Source organism: Pollachius pollachius (genome assembly GCF_949987615.1).
Source record: "Pollachius pollachius genome assembly, chromosome: 4".
Lineage (NCBI taxonomy): Eukaryota > Metazoa > Chordata > Actinopteri > Gadiformes > Gadidae > Pollachius > Pollachius pollachius.
The window spans coordinates 19,689,638-19,709,637 of NC_136937.1; the positions used below are offsets into that span (position 1 = coordinate 19,689,638).

At 40.9% G+C, this 20,000-nt stretch overlaps 1 protein-coding gene across 1 annotated transcript in view; it reads right to left on the reverse strand.

The window, feature by feature from the left end:
* The window catches only part of LOC307074844 (3-hydroxy-3-methylglutaryl-coenzyme A reductase-like), a 24,416-nt gene extending 10,468 nt beyond the window's left edge, over positions 1-13,948 (reverse strand). The window contains exons 1-12 of the mRNA XM_079735229.1: positions 13,845-13,948; positions 13,112-13,313; positions 12,909-13,020; positions 12,697-12,784; positions 11,903-11,987; positions 11,715-11,820; positions 11,031-11,137; positions 10,808-10,927; positions 10,209-10,345; positions 8,070-8,356; positions 5,805-6,112; positions 5,286-5,480 (exon numbers count right to left, since the gene is read on the reverse strand). Of these exons, the coding sequence (XP_079591355.1) occupies positions 5,286-5,480; positions 5,805-6,112; positions 8,070-8,356; positions 10,209-10,345; positions 10,808-10,927; positions 11,031-11,137; positions 11,715-11,820; positions 11,903-11,987; positions 12,697-12,784; positions 12,909-13,020; positions 13,112-13,270 (1,704 nt within the window). The 5' untranslated portion in view covers positions 13,271-13,313; positions 13,845-13,948. The remainder of the gene's footprint in view (positions 1-5,285; positions 5,481-5,804; positions 6,113-8,069; positions 8,357-10,208; positions 10,346-10,807; positions 10,928-11,030; positions 11,138-11,714; positions 11,821-11,902; positions 11,988-12,696; positions 12,785-12,908; positions 13,021-13,111; positions 13,314-13,844) is intronic.
* Between the last annotated feature and the right edge of the window lie 6,052 nt (positions 13,949-20,000).

Below are 20,000 nucleotides of genomic sequence, written 5' to 3' on the forward strand. Positions count from 1 at the left end.
TAACCAAGTTTATTGGTGTTTTCATTGCTGCTGATCTACGGCCATTCTCCGTTGTTGACAAACAAGCAGTTTTTAAAAAAATTCACCTTAACTATAAACCGTACCGTGACTTAAAAACCGAGGTACGTACCGAACCGTGACTTGTGTACCGTTACACCCCTAACCCTTATATATGGATGAAATTCATATTGACAGTATGGCACTATATCCCTATTCTCGCGCATGCACCTATCGTGAATTAAAAAGACCATTTTCGTTGCTTCGAGGAAGTCTGATGGTCTCCATATATAATATATATACACACACACATATTTATACATATATAGGCCTATATATTTATTTATTTTGTTGATTCGAGGTGGTGATATATATATATATTTATTTTTTAAATTTATAATATATGGAGACCACCAGACCTCCTTGAAGCAACGAAAGTGGTCTATTCAATTCAAGATGGGTGGGCTAGAAAGATATAGTGCCATACCGTCAATATGAATTTCATTCATAGGATTTCCGAGGATGGTCAATGGTCAGATACAGATCGCGTCATATCGATGTAACGAGAAAGGATGTAATGATAGCGCCAAGAAAATAAAGGCTACATGGTTATAATAATTTAAATATAATTAACTTATAAAGCGTACAACAAGACACCGAGACAATCTAGTTGTGAGCCAGCAGATGCTGCATTTTAACGATAATAACATGGACTACTTGTAATATTATAGCTAAATAATTGTATATTTATGTTAGGGATGCACCGAAATGAAAATTCTTGGACGAAACCGAAACCGAATATATTGAAACAGTTGGCCGAAAGCCGAAACCAAATGTGGCTTTTGCTGTTTTTCAATCATTTTGCTTAATTTTTCACAATTGCAAAAATCAAACAATTACGTCCTTTATAAACTTTTTTTTTTTTGCTTTTCAATAAAAAAAATCAATTACAAATCCGCAATTTAAAAAGATTTATTTAATACTGAACATTTTCTAACATTCCAGAAGACCTTAGAGCAAGAATATAAGAAAAATATAACTTTAAATAAATGAGTAAAACAAAATATTGTTATTTGCGCGCATTTCACATAAATGCGCGTCACTTGGGAAACGAACCCCGCACGCAGAAATTCAAGACTGACGCTCTACCTCCACTCTACCACTCTCTCACAGAGACACAATGCGCAACAAGCATGGTCTGCATAAGGTCCAACAAGGATGATCAAATAGCGAATACCCTCTGATGAGAACCTGTATCTCTCATCAAGAATATTCTCAGGCAATGCCAAGGGATCGGTCCCGAAAGAGCCTCTGTCGGAGAGACCCCTGTACGATAAGGGCTCCGAGGTCCACGGGAACACCCAGTCATGGTGACGCCATTGTCAAAGGAGGGGCTAAGAAGCTGCGCACACTGATCTAACCCGATAGACTTTGATGAAAACCTGCTCCCGACCAGGTTTGGTTGAGAGCATAAGTCACCATGGTGATACAGCGACGCTAAAAGAGATCGACTTTCGTGTCCCAGCTAACCTAGGCTTTGAGCGCAACATACCTCGCTAACCCACTAATCGAGGTTCGTAGTACAGGGCATGCATGTTGTCCGGGGTGTTTTGATTTCAGGTGATGGATCAAGCTTGATGTGCTGATTGTCATTAAGTTCTTTACAAACTTACGTGCGGCTCTTTTTTAATCTCTCGCGCATCATCAAAAATAGAAATGTTTGGTATTTTCTTTCAGCCTTTTTACATCCCTAATTTATTTATATATAATATATATTTTAATATTTAATTAATTCAATATTAAGCCAATGCATTTCAATCGGGAGATTATTTTAGACTTCAGAAAGACTTATTTTAGACTTCAACAATCCGATTCATATCAACGTCAACGTGACTCATTTTTTTTTAATCACTGTCTGGTGGCTAGTTACGTCACTCTGAGATATGCGCAAGGACATATTTAATAGTGACACAGCCTATTACATATTTGTGAAAGCAAAACATCAAGCTCATTGATTTAATTAGACAGGGTTATTTGAAATAGTTCATCAAGATATCATGTTTGAGAGGTCATTCCTCCCCCTGAGTGTGTATTGACTATTTCTGGTGATTGAAATGACCATTGCAAGCTTCCTATTTATAACTAGTGTACACCTAGTATCCAAAAACACCCCCCTCTCCCCCTCTCAAAGGACGCATATGATCAACAACTTAGGGATCCCAGCCCTACAAGAAATGACTCAGCAAGTGCTCCATTTCGTTGCACCTCACCCAGCGGCTTGCTTGCAAGATTTTGGCCTGAAGCTCTTCCCAGACCTACACCGTAGCCATCCAACATGCATATCTGAGAATCAGGCCTCTCTTTAATAATGACAAAAAATATGAGAGAAATTCACATTCACTTTTTGTTATCTCATAAGGGGTGTGGTGCCGGCTCCTTTTGACCCTTTGAGCCCAGACTTCAAAAACGGGTCAACAGGCCAGCTGTATCTACACACCTTAAGGCACAAATTTACACCTCCATCCCACCAAAAATGGGGACCAGAAACTAACCTGTCTTATGCAAATTTACCTTACTGTTGGAGGTCACGCCCGTTTTTCCCACCTTTTCAAGATAGCTAGGGATGCCAAATGTGAGTATTTTTTGGACAAAGCCTCTCAGAAGTGTTGCCTGCAAGACCTAGTGGGTCAGATTTTGGTGGAAAGACAGTTTTTGAGATAGGAAGGTCCTACCGCCCTGAAACTTGACTACCTTATTCTAGGGCCTAACTTGGACCGAAACTTGGCCCTCTCTGATGGAGGGCAGGGAGGGGGGGGTCAGAGGTTTTGGGTTAGGGTTGGCTTTTTTCCAGAGACCCACAATTTTCACAGAGTAATCCCAAGACACACCCTGGTTGAAGGTCTAATGGACAAGATTCTATCTCTTGTCAACTAATTTAGATTAATTTCTAGCAACGGCTTGTTGCCAATGCGTTTCAATGGAGCACTTGATGTTGCTGTGTGAGCCTTTCCTGTAGGGCTTGAGCCCCCCAGTTGATAATCGTATGCGTCCTATGAGACCCTCTTTGATATAAAAGAGATCCCAGGTCTATAGCTTACTTGTTACTGGCCTTGACTCAGAAGTTGCCTATTGCATCACTTCCTTTAGGGCTTCGACCTCCTAATTGATCATTGTAGTATATTTGAATGCCCTCTTTCATATATATGACACCACCACCACTGGGACGTGGCAGCAATTCTCCATATCCATATGGGGAGGGGAGGGGAGGGGGGGGTGCTTGTGGACAGTAGGGGTACACTAGACATAAATAGGAAGCACACTCAGGACGAGGAATGACCTCTCACACATGATAACTTAATTACTTGTTTCAAATAACCCTGCCTCGTTAAATCAATGAGCTTGGTGTTTTGCTTTCACTAATAGGTTATAGGCCTAGGCTGTGTCACTACAAAATCTGTCCATGCGCATCTGTCAGTGACGTAACTAGACACCAGACAGCGATTTGAATAAAAAACGCGTCAAATTCAATACAAAAGTCACTTATTAATTACAAGTCTAAACTGCGTTAAATGGAAAGATATTACAAGGCGTCCTATTTCCTAGCCAGCGGACCCTAGTTTACGACAAAAACAACACAATGGATGGCAGCTCAGTTGCCGCCCTTAACGTGGTTTGGAGCAGAGATGTTTGAACTCATGAAGTCGTTTGCAACGTGAACAGTGCATACATTGTGTACATTAATGTTCCTCATTACAGCGTCCAGCTCCTATCACAGGAATCTAGAATCAATATGTTCGGGGATTTGTTCAGAATATTGTGCATATAACATGAACATGTATTAAATGAAGGATATATGCGTTGATGTTACAGAAAATGAAATAATGGCCCTAGGTCGTAAAGAAGTGGGTGGAAGGGGGCGGTCGATGGCAACCACCATAGGATTGTTGTTTTGACGAGTCCTGCGCAGCCCTTCCCCCCTTCTGAAGAAAATAATCTCCAGATTGAAATGCATTGGTTTAATATTGAATTAATTAAATATTAAAATATATATTATATCTATATAAATAAAAATACTATTATTTAGTTATAATATTATGAGTAGACCATGTAGCTATTATCATTATAACAAGATCTGTATCTTACCATTGACAATCCACTTCCACCAATCCAATCAAGAGGGTTGTAACACCCACTAACACGGTGTACTTTTTCTATGGCGAATGTAGTTCAGTAATAACCAGACAGAATTTAAATATTTATAATATAAAAAACTAGCCTATACGTAGGCCTACAGCATATCATACATTTGACATGTATGTAGAGTTAGACTATTATGTATAAGGTTATAGGCCGAGTTTGGTTAAAATGCAGCCTCTGCTGGCCCACAAATAGATTGTCTCGTTGTCTTGTTATAAGCTTTATAGGTTAATTATATTTAAATTATTATAACCATTTATTTTCTAGGCGTTATCATTAAATCCTTTCTCGTTCCATCGATATAAATTATTGTCAAAACAAGATCTGTATCTGACCATTGATCATCCCCTCGGAAATTCTATGAATGAAATTAATATTGACGGTATGGCACTATATCCCTATACTAGCCCACCCATCATGAATTTAATAGACCACTTTCGTTGCTTCGAGGAGGTCCGGTGGTCTCCGTATAAATAAAGTGCCCGTGGTTGACTCGGTCGGTGAGACGGTGATCTGTGTGTGTACCACGAAATATGAGTGCGATTAACTAGCATTGGAGCAAATTCCGTTGGCATATCACAGACAATTTAAGTGATTCCGTGAGGCCACCACGGATTTTGAGTTAAGTGCCCGTGGTTGACTCAGTCGTTGAGACGAGGTTCTTTGTGTGTGCTACGGAATATGAGTGTCATTAATTAGCATTGGAGCAAATTCCGTTGGCATATCACAGACAATTTAAGTGTTTCCGTGAGGATTCCACAGATTTTGAGTTAAGCGACCGTGGTCATTTCACGGATTCCTGCGAGACCAGGTTGTTACGGTTACATTTAGGGTATTTAGCAGATGCCCTTAGTCCTATCCAAAGTGACTTACAATAAGTACATTTGTCAGAAGAAGGAGAAACAACAATATATCGCTGTCGGTAGAGCAGTAGAGTAGTGCCATGCACCAACAATCACCAGATTAACCCATTCACCGTACACAACAAAGATAGCTAGGATGCTACACAACTGAGTACATTTTTTGACTGCAGGGATGTACAACATACAGTAAGTTGAAACTTGAAGCATGCAGTGCGCCAGCAGGCTCACCTTGGAGTAGTCGTAGTGCCTGAAGGGCAGCCGGTCCAGGGCGTTGGGGACTGGCAGTCTGGAGGACAGCATGTCCCTCCTGATGGCCACACCCCGCTCTGCGTCCTGCAGCACTACCTCCAGCCTGTAGGCCAGGATATCGCGGGAGGTCACCAGCTTCTGCACCTCTGCGTCGCTGAGATGTCTGGCCCCTCTCTGTCAGGGTCATTACAATGGATTAACAACAACAATTAGGATGAAAACAAAACATAACCGCAAATATCTGGTTAGCGTGTGTGGACACATATGCATTCATTGTTCACAAATTGCTAACTTTTGCTGGTAATAGTTTATTGTCTCAATGTCACATTATAATAAAATAATTATACAATTACAAATGTTTTTAAACATTGAGACAGACTTAATTACTGAAATTGTATGGACTGAATGATGGCTCAATGCACAAAAATTGAAATCATTGTGAGGCGCAGCCCATAAGCCAAAAATCCCAAAACATATTTTCACTGCTTTCTACCTCACCTGTGGATCAGCCAGGATGTCTAGACACTCGTCAAGGCTGCGGGGGTCTTCGTCCTCAGAGGAGGATGGGGTCAATGCAGGAGTCCCTGCTGGGGGGTCCACTAGGACTGATCCACAGTGGTGGGAGGAGGAGGAGGGGGTCTGTGCAAGAGTCTCTGCTGGAGAGTCCACTGGGACTGATCCACAGTGGTGGGAGGAGGAGGAGGGGGTCTGTGCATGAGTCTCTGCTGGAGAGTCCACTGGGACTGATCCACAGCAGCCGTTCTGCTCTGTGAACACTTTGGCCTCAGTCGCCTTTCCTCTGGAAACTGAAAACCAAAACAATATAGAGAGTAAAGCAATGTTCTATTATAATACAGTTTACACTGTAATCTCACATAGCAACCAGGCATAACATTCCATAATAAATTATAGGTATAATATGTAATTTCTGCCACTTGTAGCTCAATCAGTTTGATTTAGCCAAACTAACATAGCAATAACTTGCTAAGTTACCATTATATGAGTGACTTCCCAAACAGCTGTCGAAAATGTTATGTGGGGAAGCCCAGCGCTGTTATCCGTAGTCAAAACAAATCATAGAAATAGCTAAAAATAACTTAGTGAGCGCTTTAAACCTTGTTGTAACAAAACTAGCCATTAGCTCTGTGGCTGGCATGTCAAAGCAGCACGTCGTAGTGAGATGGGTCAATCTAAAATATCATATCAATTAGGGATGGGCACGAGTCGTAAATTCCAAATTCAAGTGATCGAATGAATTCCTCGAGGATCAATCGAGTACTCGTTCAATCTAATCTATTTTTAGAATACAACACATCTGCAGCAGGAATAGGCCTAATGATGAACGGCAATATTACCACCCAAACATGTAATGCTTATTCTCAATCAAAACAGTCAGAGTTAGCAGAGTTATCAGTATTCATTGTTTGTTTTTGCAAGCGTTCAAAACCTCCTTACATCCTTACAAAAATAAATATGCGTCTCACAATTTTAATCACGTCGAACAAAGGCCTGTAATGGTTAAAAAAATAAAAATTAAACAAGTAGCCTAACCATTGCAAATAACTTAAAGCTGCAAATAAAACGGCAGCAAATGAACTAAAAAAAAATAGCGTTGTGATCTTCTCTACACGGCCGGGATTACAGCTTCGTCTTGCGGCGGTGAAAATAGCCGACACACTTGGTTGCTGCGGGTCTGCTTTCCCGAACTCACCGCTGTGTTTCAGGATCATATGTTGCCGCATAGTACTTGTAGTACTCTGGTAGCTCAATTTTGCTTGGCATATTTTCCATTTCAACTTATGATCTCCTATATCTGCAAAGCATTGGTTCTCAAAGTGTGGCCCGCGGGCCAATGGCGGCCCTAAAAAACATTCCTGGCGTCCCGAAATGACATACAGATGTAAGTTAAAAAAAAAATTAAAAAAAATTAAAAAAAGATTATTCTTTTTTTTACAATTATATCAAAATAAAATAAATAAATATAAAGAGAAAAGTCGACTCTCTCTAGCTTTCAATTAAATCCTTTTACATTTGTTAGTTTTAATCCGACTGTACATTACTTTGAAAGGATGAACCTAAGTTTCCTGATTTAGACCTCACTCCCAAAGGTCCACGGTGCAATGTTTTTTTTTCACCACTGCGATGCTGACACAGTTTCCCGCCAATTTTTTTTTCCTTTGGCGGCCCTCAGTCAAATATTGGGTTCCTAAATTGGCCCTCAGCTGTCAAAACGTTGAGAACCCCTGCTGTAAAGTATTTCAATACTTCGCTGCGCTTTGCTCTAACCGCCATCTCTTCTCTCTTTTTGAATTCTGGCGTTGTGCTCACGGCACGGCACGCGCCACGCAGAAATTTGATACATTTCATCTGCTTTGTGCACACGGCACGCGCCAGTGGCGCCACACAGAATATTTATACATTTGCTTCAGAAAACTTGTCTGTGTGTATATGCAAACTCGAGTTTGCCTGTCCACCAACCGAGTTCATTTGTAACGAGGAGTACTCGAGTAATCGATTCCTCACGCCCATCCCTAATATCAATACATGGGATCGCTACTGTTTCGCATATTTCCACAGATGTTCGACGGTTAGGGGAATACAACGCCATTGATTGGTTTGAACATTGATGGAATAATGTGAGAACACTACACAACAACATATATAACACAAGTTAGGTCGCTCGGGATATCCGACTCCGGAAACATCAGATATTGCACCTATCATTATACTCTGTGAGCGTCATGTTCTGAGGGCAAAACTCACGTTTCTCTGTGAGGCCAGGCCCAGGCTGGCAGCTCGGGGTCTCACAGGGCCAGGCCGGCCAGGCGGGGCCGCTGGTGGCCAGTGGCTTAGCCCCCCCGGAGATTCTGGGAGGTTTTAGGGCCGCGGGGTCCTTCCTGCAGCAGCTCTCTGTGGCCCCTCTGTGGGGGCCCATGATGGGGCTTGTGATGGACAAGGAGGACTCGGCCTCGCTCGGCTCAAAGAAGACGTACTTGAGGGCCAGCAGCAGGGCAAGCAGCAGGCTGACCGCCTGCTCCAGGAGGTCCATGCTGAGGGACATGAAGGGTTGGGAGCTCTTAGGTCTGAGAAAATACTAACACAATAAAAACTAGAAATGCATAAAGGTTTCTTTTTTTATGGTAATCCATAGAAAGGAACCAAAGTCTAATTTACACAACATAAAAATGAGGTTTTTTATGTGTTCAGATCGTCTTTCCAAGAATCTATACGTGTCAACTAGGGCTGCGTGATATTAGGAAAACCTGCAATATGCGATAACATGATTCTATATTAAGATAACGATATCACCTGCGATATTTAATGTTATGGTTCACTCTACTTCAAAAAAAAAGTTTAAAAAATAAATGCATTGTTTCCATTCCAACATTATTTCTTTGGGAAAATACAGCTACACCTGCAATGCTGGCTTTAAGTCACCTTGGCCCCTTAAACATTTTCCTATACTGTTAACATAATGAAATTGTCATTGACATATCCCTCCAACTGCAATGTCTCGACTTAAACTGCAGTGCTTCCCCCAGTATTGTATGGTTCGAACTGAAACCCTCACCGAAGACCGAAGCCCCCTCCCCGCTCTTTGACCACCTTGACAGACATTTTCTGGGGGAAACACTGAACTGGACTTGAGCCAATAAGGCGTTGCAGAATGGGGTCTTGGGGGTTACGGTTTCTTAAATGATGACATTAAAACAGCATAAAATTATCAAATGATAGTAATAAAACAATGATATAACTTCATGGTGAGGTCTAACCAAAACAAGCTAACACAAGGAATAATCAGCAACAATGTAGTTAAACTAAAGTGCATGTGTTGAACTGGAAAACAAAAACTGTGCGTAGAGAGTCCTGCAACAGGTCGGGTACCAGCATAAAAGTGGCTAAAACGGGTGGATTGTGGCTTCCCTAAAATTCACGGGTGGGGATGCGGGGGAGGGGTAAAGAACTCCTGGGGGGCGGATAGCGGATGAGAACCAAAACAGTATTTTAGTTTTCTGAAATTAAACAAAATTTAAAAATATGTGAAATATTTGTCTGTCTAAATTACCATTAACATATCACAAATATGGGGGGACATTAAAGAACCTAATGTTACGAGAGTAGCATATGTGTGCGTGCGAGAATGGCAGTGTGTGTGTGTGAGTGACGTCAGCGAGTGAGTGGACGAGCGAGGAGAGCGAGCGGTAGCGTGTGTCAGTCTAGTGAAGTAACGAACGAGTCCGGTTGTGTGTAAGAATAAAGCTCCCAGCCTGTCAAGAATCGGTTGCCGCCTCATTCCGACCAGCCACTGCCGGTCAAAGTGAAGGGTGTTACCCCTGAGAGAACGTCTCCACTGTGCTCCTCATACTGTCTGGGAGCCAACAGCAGGAAAGGTGTAACAGAACTCTAACCGTCTCGTAGTTGGAGGCAGAGCAGAAGAGTCGTGCTCCAATAGTGCGAGATAAAAATAAAGCACATTCATTTGAATGATTTTAGCTTGTGTGTGATTTATCACAGGCATGGGTCGGGTAACGGGCCAAATATTAACAGGTCTGGGCAAGTGTGGATTTAATTTTGATATTATCACGGGTGACGGGTCGGATCTGGTGCTGAATTTTACGGGTGCGGGCGAGTCTCAAAAAATGGACCTGTGCAGGACTCTGGCGTAGACTACATTGTATCAAAGCTGAACTAATCTTTGTGGTACATCTATCGCAAGATCTAGTGTCAACTGTCCCAGGCTGTATTTCAACTCAGACATATTCAAAATGCATTTCCTAGAAGGGGTCACGAGTACACAAATATTTGTAGCAGTTGTGTGAATGAAACATCTTACAAATCCAAAACGAACGCACGCTGAATAGTTGGCGCATACCAACACAGAACCAGATAGCCTGACCTCACCTGCCCAGCTCCACGGGCCACATTCGATCTCCAGAGCCCAGCCTGCTGGCGATGGGCCCTTCCTCCGAGGTATGGTTGTGCCCCGGCTGGTTGGTAGCTAATCGAGAGTGGGCGTGGACCAGCACCAGGCCCAGGGACTGGGGAGACACAGCAAAGGTCTCACTTGTATTCAGTGGCAGGTAACAAGCATAGACCAACCACTTCTTTTGAACATGCTTAGAAAAAAACATGATTCTGGTTCTGCCACTAACCATCATTTTCACATTTAAAACAAATGATTATTTTTTTCATCAAATCATTTAATCTAAAAAAAAATGAGAAGGACATCACAAATTACCATAGTCCAAAGTCACGTCTGACATTTGTTTGCTTTATCTGATAAGCAGCCAAGAAGAAAATAGGTATTTATTTTATACGATTGGGTATTAACCATGAACAAATAAGAATTTCTGTAGCATCAAGTCGCAAAAGTTTTGAAATTGTACTTTGTAATGATAAATAAAATAAAATAAAATAAAATAAAAATAAATATTAGACTAATGTTCTGTCCATCGACTCATTGTTGCAGCCCTATATGTCCTAGCAATAATCAGACTCACCATGATAATCTTCACCCTCTGAGTGACTGGGTTCGGCTTGTTGACCTCCTCTTCCTCCAACACACGAGCGAAGTGGCTCAGTTGCCAGACAGGGCGGCCCTCACGACACTCCCTGGACAACTACAAAACAAACCGAGAACCTTCCTCAAAAGTACCACCACTTTGACTGGGCTCTTCAGCCACTTGTTTTCCTACTCTGTAGCTGGTGTTTGGACATGGTTACCTCCAGGACCAGGGAGACGCATGCAGGGAAGAAGGTCATGAAGACCAGGTAGTTGGCCAGGACGGACATGCAGCCAAAACAGCACATTATCTCCAGCTGGGGAACACCTGTAAGACAAAAGGATTACATTAATATGCCATTCACCCTTAACAAGATGACCACAGAAAGGTCAAACATGGGCATGTCCAAGGCTATTGCCTTTCCTTCTAGAACACCAATGGCCCAAGTGTCCAAGTTTAAGTTCTAAAACATGGAACATATGGTTTATTTGTTTGTTGCATCATAAAACATGTTATAGCTGTAGGGATTGCTAAAGCGTGTGTTTATATTGGTTGGTCACAAAGTGTTATGCATACACATAAGAGTACAGTTTGTTGTTATAAAAGCTCAAATTGCAGTAGACCCTGGTTTAAACCCTCCACTCATCATATGAAACAGGATAAGGAATTGCTCAACTGGGAGTTTTTTACAGGATTCCCTTGAAGTGCACTTCTGAAGTAGCATATTTAGGCTTGTGGTCACTGGTACATAACCCTTTAATATCATGTCAACAAACATCTAAGACAGGTAAGGATGTTTGTTTTCTACCGCTACTTACACTATGCCAACCAATATCAATTGTACAGAGAGTACAGTAAGAACCAAAACATATTGAGAGAATCTCTGAAAGGCCGCACAGATTACCTGACATGGTCCCCACTCCGATGACCAGGCACTCCACAAGAGCGTCCAGGGTGAAGGTAGGGCCCAGGATGGACATGCCATGGGCAATGTTCTCCCTAACCTCCTCCTAAGGGGGAAGGTCACACTGTGTTACAGCATTTAGAGAACAATTCAGACTAAATCAGGTCAAAACAAGCAGGATTTCTAACCTGAGAATTTGAGCTGAGGGCAAATTTGGCCAAAGCACAAGCTTTGGACAGGTCGATGAGCAGGAGAAAGAATGGAAGGGCTTCACTGCAGGACAAGATGGATAATATTAAGTACACATTTAGCAGTGCTCAAATTACCACCAAGTCCAATTATATAATCTTTCAATTTTCCTCGCTCTACGCTTACTGCATAGACAAACGAAAGTGGTTGAAAGTTTTCTGAACAAGGGATGGATTATTTCAATATATTAATCTAACCTTAATGGAATCATAAAACAAATCTAAATGAACAGATATTCCCCATTCTAACTAAGAGCATCAAGCCTGGTAGCCTGGCTCCGCCCGCCTAAGTACTTCCGCTCAATTTGAATTTCCCTTCAGTACTAGGTCTGGGTCTGCGGTACGTTAGTGGGTTTTCTCCAAATTTACTGCGTCCAATCAGCGTACAGAGGGAGTGGCTGAGAACAATGGTGTCAAAGTCAGCTCTCGTTGACGGACATCTTCACGCCCGGTGTTTGGTTTGTTTACAGCCTGCGCGCAACGTGATTCCCGGCCAAACGTTAGCGATTGGTTATGGCACATCCAGAGTGGCACAGGGCAGATCCAATAGTTTTAAACTTCAACAGACCCGCCTTCAAGTGAGTTAACGTTTGTCAATTGAGTAGGTCCAGACTCTCTGTGCAAAGGAAATGAGGAACGATAGTCTGGTAGGACCAGGCTACAAGCATGGCACTCAACTTTTAGAAAGAAGTTGTTACGTTTGTGATTTACAACTTGTTAATATTTATACTCACTTGAGACCTGTCAGCTCTTTCCCGGAGAAGTGAAAGACCACTGTACTAAACACAAAGCTGGAGAATACAGTGAATAACCCTGCAATACCTAAAGAGATCCAGAAAGACAAACTTAATGATCAGACATCATCAATGTGGAACAATTAAAGGATCACATTGAGGGCAACATATTCATTAGATCAAGAAGGTAAGCAGGTCTCCCTCACACTTACCAAGGATGTATTTGGAGCCCAGTTGACGGAGGTTCTTGAACTGAAAATATATGTAGACAATGGCCATGCAGCGCGTGACGGTCAACATGATGACATCGCTGCTCGCAATTTTCTGGAAGATTAAGAACAAATGAGGAGATGAGCCATCATCTTACTTTAACGTTAACATCATCCTCTAAAGAAGCTCGACCTTAATGCCTCACCTCTCTCTTTGGGCACTCATCCCAGCGGCACACCTGGCTGCTGGCCACGAAGCTGTTCAAGGACATGAGACACACCGTGATAGCGATGGTTCCCACGATCACTTCCAGTGGGTGGGATGCGACCAGCAGGCCGTGCAGCCTGAAGAGCCGGCTCAGCATTCTTCTGACTGCCTTTCCTCCACCTCCTGGTTCTCGAACCAAACTGAAAAGACAGAGACAACTTGTTTTATCCAATAGTGGTGACCCCTTCCTCTGGTGTGGAATCACCGCATACATATGGTTGTATGAGGTCTTCAACAATATGACCTGCTGATTAGTAATGGTATATAACATTGTTATCTCCCGACCACTCCGACACGATGTCTGATGTCCTGGAGGTCCATTATTAGACATCTGCTACCACTTCACTCAGCATACTCTGTTTAAAACATCCACACTTTCAAATAATTTCTCTACTTTTAACTATCGCGTTAAATGTCTCCGCGTGTCACTGGTTGACTAAGTGACAGTGTCTGAGGTTGCAAGTCAGAGCCCGCTCAGCTCATTACACCAGCCCTGTCAGAAGACTGTCAGCTCCACACAGAGCGTTAGCATCAGCGTTAGCATCAGCGTTAGCATCGTGCTAGCGGTTTAGTATGACTTAGTCCAGAGTTGACACAAGGTCATCTCGTGACAAGAGTCTATGTATATAAAGCATAGTCTTAATCGGACCGATTACGAACAGTGGGCTTACCTTAATGGTGACTTTCCGCGTTCATCTGGCGTTGATTTGACAGTAACACGCAATGACCCGTCCAACTCTCAGGAGCACTGATGTAATCCTCCCCGCATCAACATGGTGACCCGGAAGCGACCAGGAAGCTCAGTGGTGACGTCTTCGTCGTCTTCTTCTTCTTCTTCTTCTTCTTCTTCTTCTTCTTCTTCTTCTTCTTCTTTTTGTTTATTGGCGGGTAGTAACCATAGCTTTCTTAGTGCATATCGCCACCAGCTGTATCGGAATACGTAACAACAGCATTATGTATTTTTCAAGGATTAGTTATTACAAGAAAAGAAAAAAGGAAACAGATAAATAAATAAATAGAAAAATAAATAAGTGGGTACATAGGGGGTGGGGGGTGGGGGTTAGGCTATATAAATTCTAAATTATTTCAATTAATCCTGTCTCCTATAAGTATTTGATCGCTGCCTTCTAAGTGATACACCTGCTGTTCCCAGTATGCAACCCAGACTCCACACTCTTCCTGCTCTCTACAATTTATCAGCCAACATCATTCTCTGCTCCATGTATCTCTCACACTCCATCAATATATGTTCCACAGTTTCTGTTTTCCACATTCACACCCATCCCTTTTCCCTATTAATAATAAAGTTGCATTTAGTCTTGTATGTCCTATTCTCATTATTGTAAGCAATGCTCCCTCCCTTCTATTTTTCCTTTCAACACCATGCACACCTACATTTCTTTGTATATTATAATAATTTATTCCAGTCACTTCTCTGTCCCATCTTTCTTGCCACTTTTTTATTACTTATTTTTTTAATATTGCTTTAACTTCAATACTGCTTTCCCAGAAGGCATATCTATTATATTATTCTTTTTTGTTGCTATTTTGGCAGTTTTGTCTGCTCCCTCCTTCCCTTTGATTCCTTCATGAGCAGGAACCCAGCAAAATTTGACAGATATTCCTGTTCTTGTTGTATTTCTAAAAGAAGGTCCTGTCCGTTAGAGTTCCAACTCTGGATACTTTGAAGGGCTGCAAATGAATCTACACATAGCACTACTCTATCTGGTCGCACTTCCTCCACCCACTGTAACCCAATAATGATTGCCATCATCTCTGCTGAATAGACTGAAATTTGATCTGGTAACCTTTCCCAACATTGATATGCATTGATGGAATATATACACCTATTCATACTGTATCATTTTCATCTTTGAAGCCATCTGTATAAATATCTAGATAACTGTAGTGATTGTTTCTAATATAATTACTTGCCTTGTACGCTTTCTGACCCTCTTCCCATACTCGCCTCAATTCTATTAAATTTAAATCTATCTCTACTACAGGAAAAAAACAAATTGGAACATTACGTATAGCAGTAGAAGTCACTATTCTATTACTTACCCTATATTCTTCTGATTTAGCTTTTGTTACCCATCCAAATCCATTACTTAATAAATAAATTCCATATTCCAAACATTTCTGGATTACAGTTTTGTCAGGGTTTTCATATCCAAATCCCTGTAGTCGGCTCCAGTATTCAAGCAACATTGTATCTCTTCTGAGTTATATCGGCACTTCTCCTAGTTCTACGTATATTCCATTAATGGGTGAAGACCATTACCGTGGTGACGTCACGTGCAACGTCACCTGAGAGGATGCGGTCGCATTTGTTTGTCTTCTTTGTTATGCTGTTCTGTGTGGCATTATATATTTTTATGGGAACCAATAAAGGCTTGTACAGATTGGCTTTTTGAAGTTCCCTTATAATTCCAATTAGATTAATTACAATGAGAATATTTGTTTTTTCTATATAAATAATTATATTCTACCAAAGACGAGAGGAAAACAATAAACTGACTCAAGCAAGAACTACAAAATAAAGTGAAGCTGCATGTGATAAGGTTGTATGTTTGAGGTGTAGGATCAACTGAACCAACCCGACCAATAAGCAATGTGGCAGTAGCTGAACCCTTTTAGTTTGACATACTAGACTAGACACCTGCCATGTTGAATTTAGCAGCCAGCCATGTTTCTCACTACCAGAACAGGTGTGGGTGCCAGTGTGGGTACCATATTGACTCGGCTGCCAGATCGACTCGGGGCCCTGCGCTTACAGATGACGTATCGACACTTGACGTATTGACACAAGCCAACGGACAAAACCCGAAAGGGTTGTTTATAAACGGGGCTCAATCATAGACATAAAAAGAAGGCTCAATCCGTTTTGGTTTTGATGAATGGGTCCCGAGTAGGACCCGAGTCGATCTGGCAGCTGAGTCAATCCGGTACCCGCACCAGATTGACTCGGCTGCCAGATCGACTCGGGTCCTAGATGCGCAATAATGACGCACTTCCTGTAAACGCTGTCTTTTAAATGCGCGTTTCATTCATTCCCATGTTATTCCCAAGTATTAACGATCAGATAATGATCATCAATATAGGATTAGTTTTGAAGGTGATAATGTGATAATTGAAGGTGATAATGACTTTAACATATGTGAAAACAAAAAAATATGTGTAACCAAGCGTTTTATTGTTGTACTTGGGTAATATATGAAAGAAGAATCGGTTAACTCCATTCACTGAACGGGGCAATCCACTTTATTTCCAGTGCTCCCAACACAGAGTCAAAACAGCGACCCACACGCAGACACTTCTGTTCTCCTCCTTCAGAATAAGAGTCCCTATCAGGAACTGGGTTACATATGCATTCATCAGTGCTTTAAGACGTGTTTCCAATGGCTTTTTTTGTGCAAAAGAACGGGCTGCATTCAATGAAATCAAAACCAAAACGGATTGAGCCTTCTTTTTATGTCCATGATTGAGCCCCGTTTATAAACAACCCTTCCGGGTTTTGTCTGTTGGCTTTTGTCGATACTCAAGTGTCGATACGTCATCTGTAAGTGCAGGACCCCGAGTCTATCTGGCAACCGAGTCAATCTGGTAACCACACCTGGTCCTTTAAACTAACCCAATAATTTGATGTTGGACTATAGTAGTTGGACTAACGATTATTGGTTTAGTCCAACTATAATTGGATTATTGAGGTGCATGTATACACCATAGTCTGACTAAAATCGGGATCGGAATCAAATCGGGTTTCTCATAGTGGGATTAACACCCCTATATTTTTCGATTGATAGTAGTATTAAGCGTGCATGTTTACGGTCAATCAAATTGGAATTGGATTTAGTGTTAAAGTTACTACTTTACAACCGCTTTGATGACTGAAGAAAAACATGTACTTTTAATTCAGCCTTGTGGGAAATCGAAGCGTAGTGTGTACTGAATGCGTGTTGATGATGATACACTTCTTATTGGGGGTAACTACATTGGCACGACACCGGCTTCCTCCATCTTCTGCGCCACCTTTTAAATAAATCGCCATTTCTCGTTTTCCGATGGCGACAACAACACGACTACTACTTTTAATCCAATTTAGGTGAATAGATGCATCTTAATAATCTAATCATAGTCGGACTAACCCTATAATTCGATTTTCTTGAGTGTCATGTAAACGCACTGACTGGTTAAGTTGTTTGTGTATCAGTGTGGTGGGCGTATTTGAGAGTTGCTCAAGTTGGGTCCAGATCTCCACTGTGACCCTTTGTCCTCTACATGAGACACAAGACAGGGGTATCAGGTATATACTCCTTAGAGTGCCAAACTGTCAATTAAAGTGTTATAACTCCAGTCAAAGAAAACCCCTGACGAAGATAAATAAACACAACAAACAATATACAAAAGCTTTATGTAGATATTACTTTTACTAACTAGTTTATCTAGTTTATTTATAAACATTATTTATTTATAGATTCATTCCATTATTTTTTTATTTGTTGTTTCTATGTTACTGTGTTTACAACAAGCTGATCAAAAAAATTGCCCATAGTGGGATTAATACATTTGTTTGCAATGTATTGTATTGTATTGTTTTTGAATGTTTCTAGCATCTTTTAGAGTCAGACAGGCCTTGATCTTCATACCGGCCTACCCAGATCCTTCAGGGTAGAGAGACAGAACACAGTGCATTCCCTTCATGTCAGCAAATGTTTTGAATTCACATTCAAAATGTGGACATTCCTCAGGTTAATGAAGGAAAAAAATGTAATGAGCAAGAATCTTGATTCACTGGTTCTGGTTAACATAGTTGTTAATCTGCATCATATAAAATGATGCATTAATAATAGATGTTAAAAATATATTATATTCATTCCATAGAAATATGTGTTGAATGTTTTTTTGTCTGCCACTTTATTGCATGTATCTGCTTGTTCATTGTATGCATTACTCTTCACTTGCTTGGCTCTGTTTTTACAGTCAACTGAACACTTCAGGGTCTTCACCCCCCTGAGTTGATGATCTCACCAGAATGCTAATAATTTGTGTCTCTCTTCAGCAGCGCTATTGTAGAATTTCCTCCTTGAAGAAACTGTGAAGGACAATGTGGAGGGGGAGCTTTTCAACTTCTGATCAGAACAGTACAATAGATCATCTGGCCTTGCCTTTTGGTACTATCAGCTTTCTGTCTTCATTGTCAACGTCTGCTACTGCCCTTCACTGTTGAACTGCGTCAAGTCTTTCATGGCAATTAACAAGGCTTGATCAGGTACCTTGATAGAACTCTTATTTCACACTCCGTTCCAACTGTTTGAAGACACACTAAACACACCGCTCCAACTATTGTCTCCCCCTGCTCTGCTCAGGTCCAAACTGAGGGTAATTTCATGGCAGTTGCAACCAATAAGGAATGCGATGATGTTCTCCTTGATGGCAGTTGGTCCATGAGCTGTTTATTGTGTTTATCTTCGTTCTTCATGACTTTCAACAAGTCTGCTCCACCCTTCACGATCTCCTTTTAAACTAATCTAACTTAGTGTCTGTATGTTTAGAAGTCTTAAACAAGACCACACCACACACTTACTCTGTGAAACTGTTGATGAAATTATTATTGAGAATACATTTCAAACCACATACAACTGAAATGAAAAATACTTCAAATACTCTTCAATCCAACTCGTTAAAAGGCATGACCATTTTTCCTTTGAAAACACAATTTCACAGATTCTATATTTTACTTTTACAAAAGAAGAATGTTGAATGTTACTTATCCTACACTCTGTGGGGATTTATTTTACTTAGTCTATAACTATATGTACTGTATGTAACTATATAGGAATATCTCTATTCTCCAATACACTGTAACTATAGGTCTAACAGTGCAAATAGTTGTGCTGTAAACACACTTTGTCAATGCACAGTGGTAGTCTACAACATAAAATCAATATTGGCAATGAGTTATCGTGGTTGGCTTCAAATTTGTTGTTGGAAGGATTTATATGAAACCATTTTCCACCATTTGCAAACTGACATAGCAGCTCAGATACAGAGAGGGAGAGAGATGGATAGAGAGAGAGAGAGAGAGAGAGAGAGAGAGAGAGAGAGAGAGAGAGAGAGAGAGAGATAGAGAGAGAGAGAGAGAGAGAAAGAGAGACTGTCTATAAATAAAAACGTCTATAAATGTAAATAAGTTTTATGGTCTAATTCATAATTTCAAAGTAGGTCTGTAGTGACAAAACGTAATAAATCTTACTGACAATATGCAGCACTGATTAAATATTCAATAAGCTTCACTATACATCCACATTGGTTAGTATTGACTGTAAGGCTGGATAAAAACAGTTCCCTTCATTTCTATTTATGATAAGTAACCATTTCCATAGGCAATGGATGCCATTTTTGCCATTAATGGCGCGTTTCCACCGGAGGGTGCAGTTCGGTTTGGTTCGCAAATGTACGGCACATTGTCTATGAGACAAGCTTTGGATTTTTTTTAATTTCCATTAAAACCCATCGTCAAATTAAAAGGACATAGCAGACAGTTGAGCAGTTGCAGAGATGTTAATTATAGATATTAGTAATCTCCCAATTAACACCGCGCAGTATTTCACTACTGTGAGGCCCCCTGCGACTTTGCAGTTTTGTCAGAAAGTATATTTCATGAAGAAACACTATATTTCAACGTTATGATATTTCAGCGAATTATTTATAAAAAAATAGCATGTTATTGACCTGAATTATTCTGAATTATTATACGGCTACTCACACATTAAAATTCCTTTTGAAAACAAACATAATCATATTCAAATAGTAATTGTTATAAA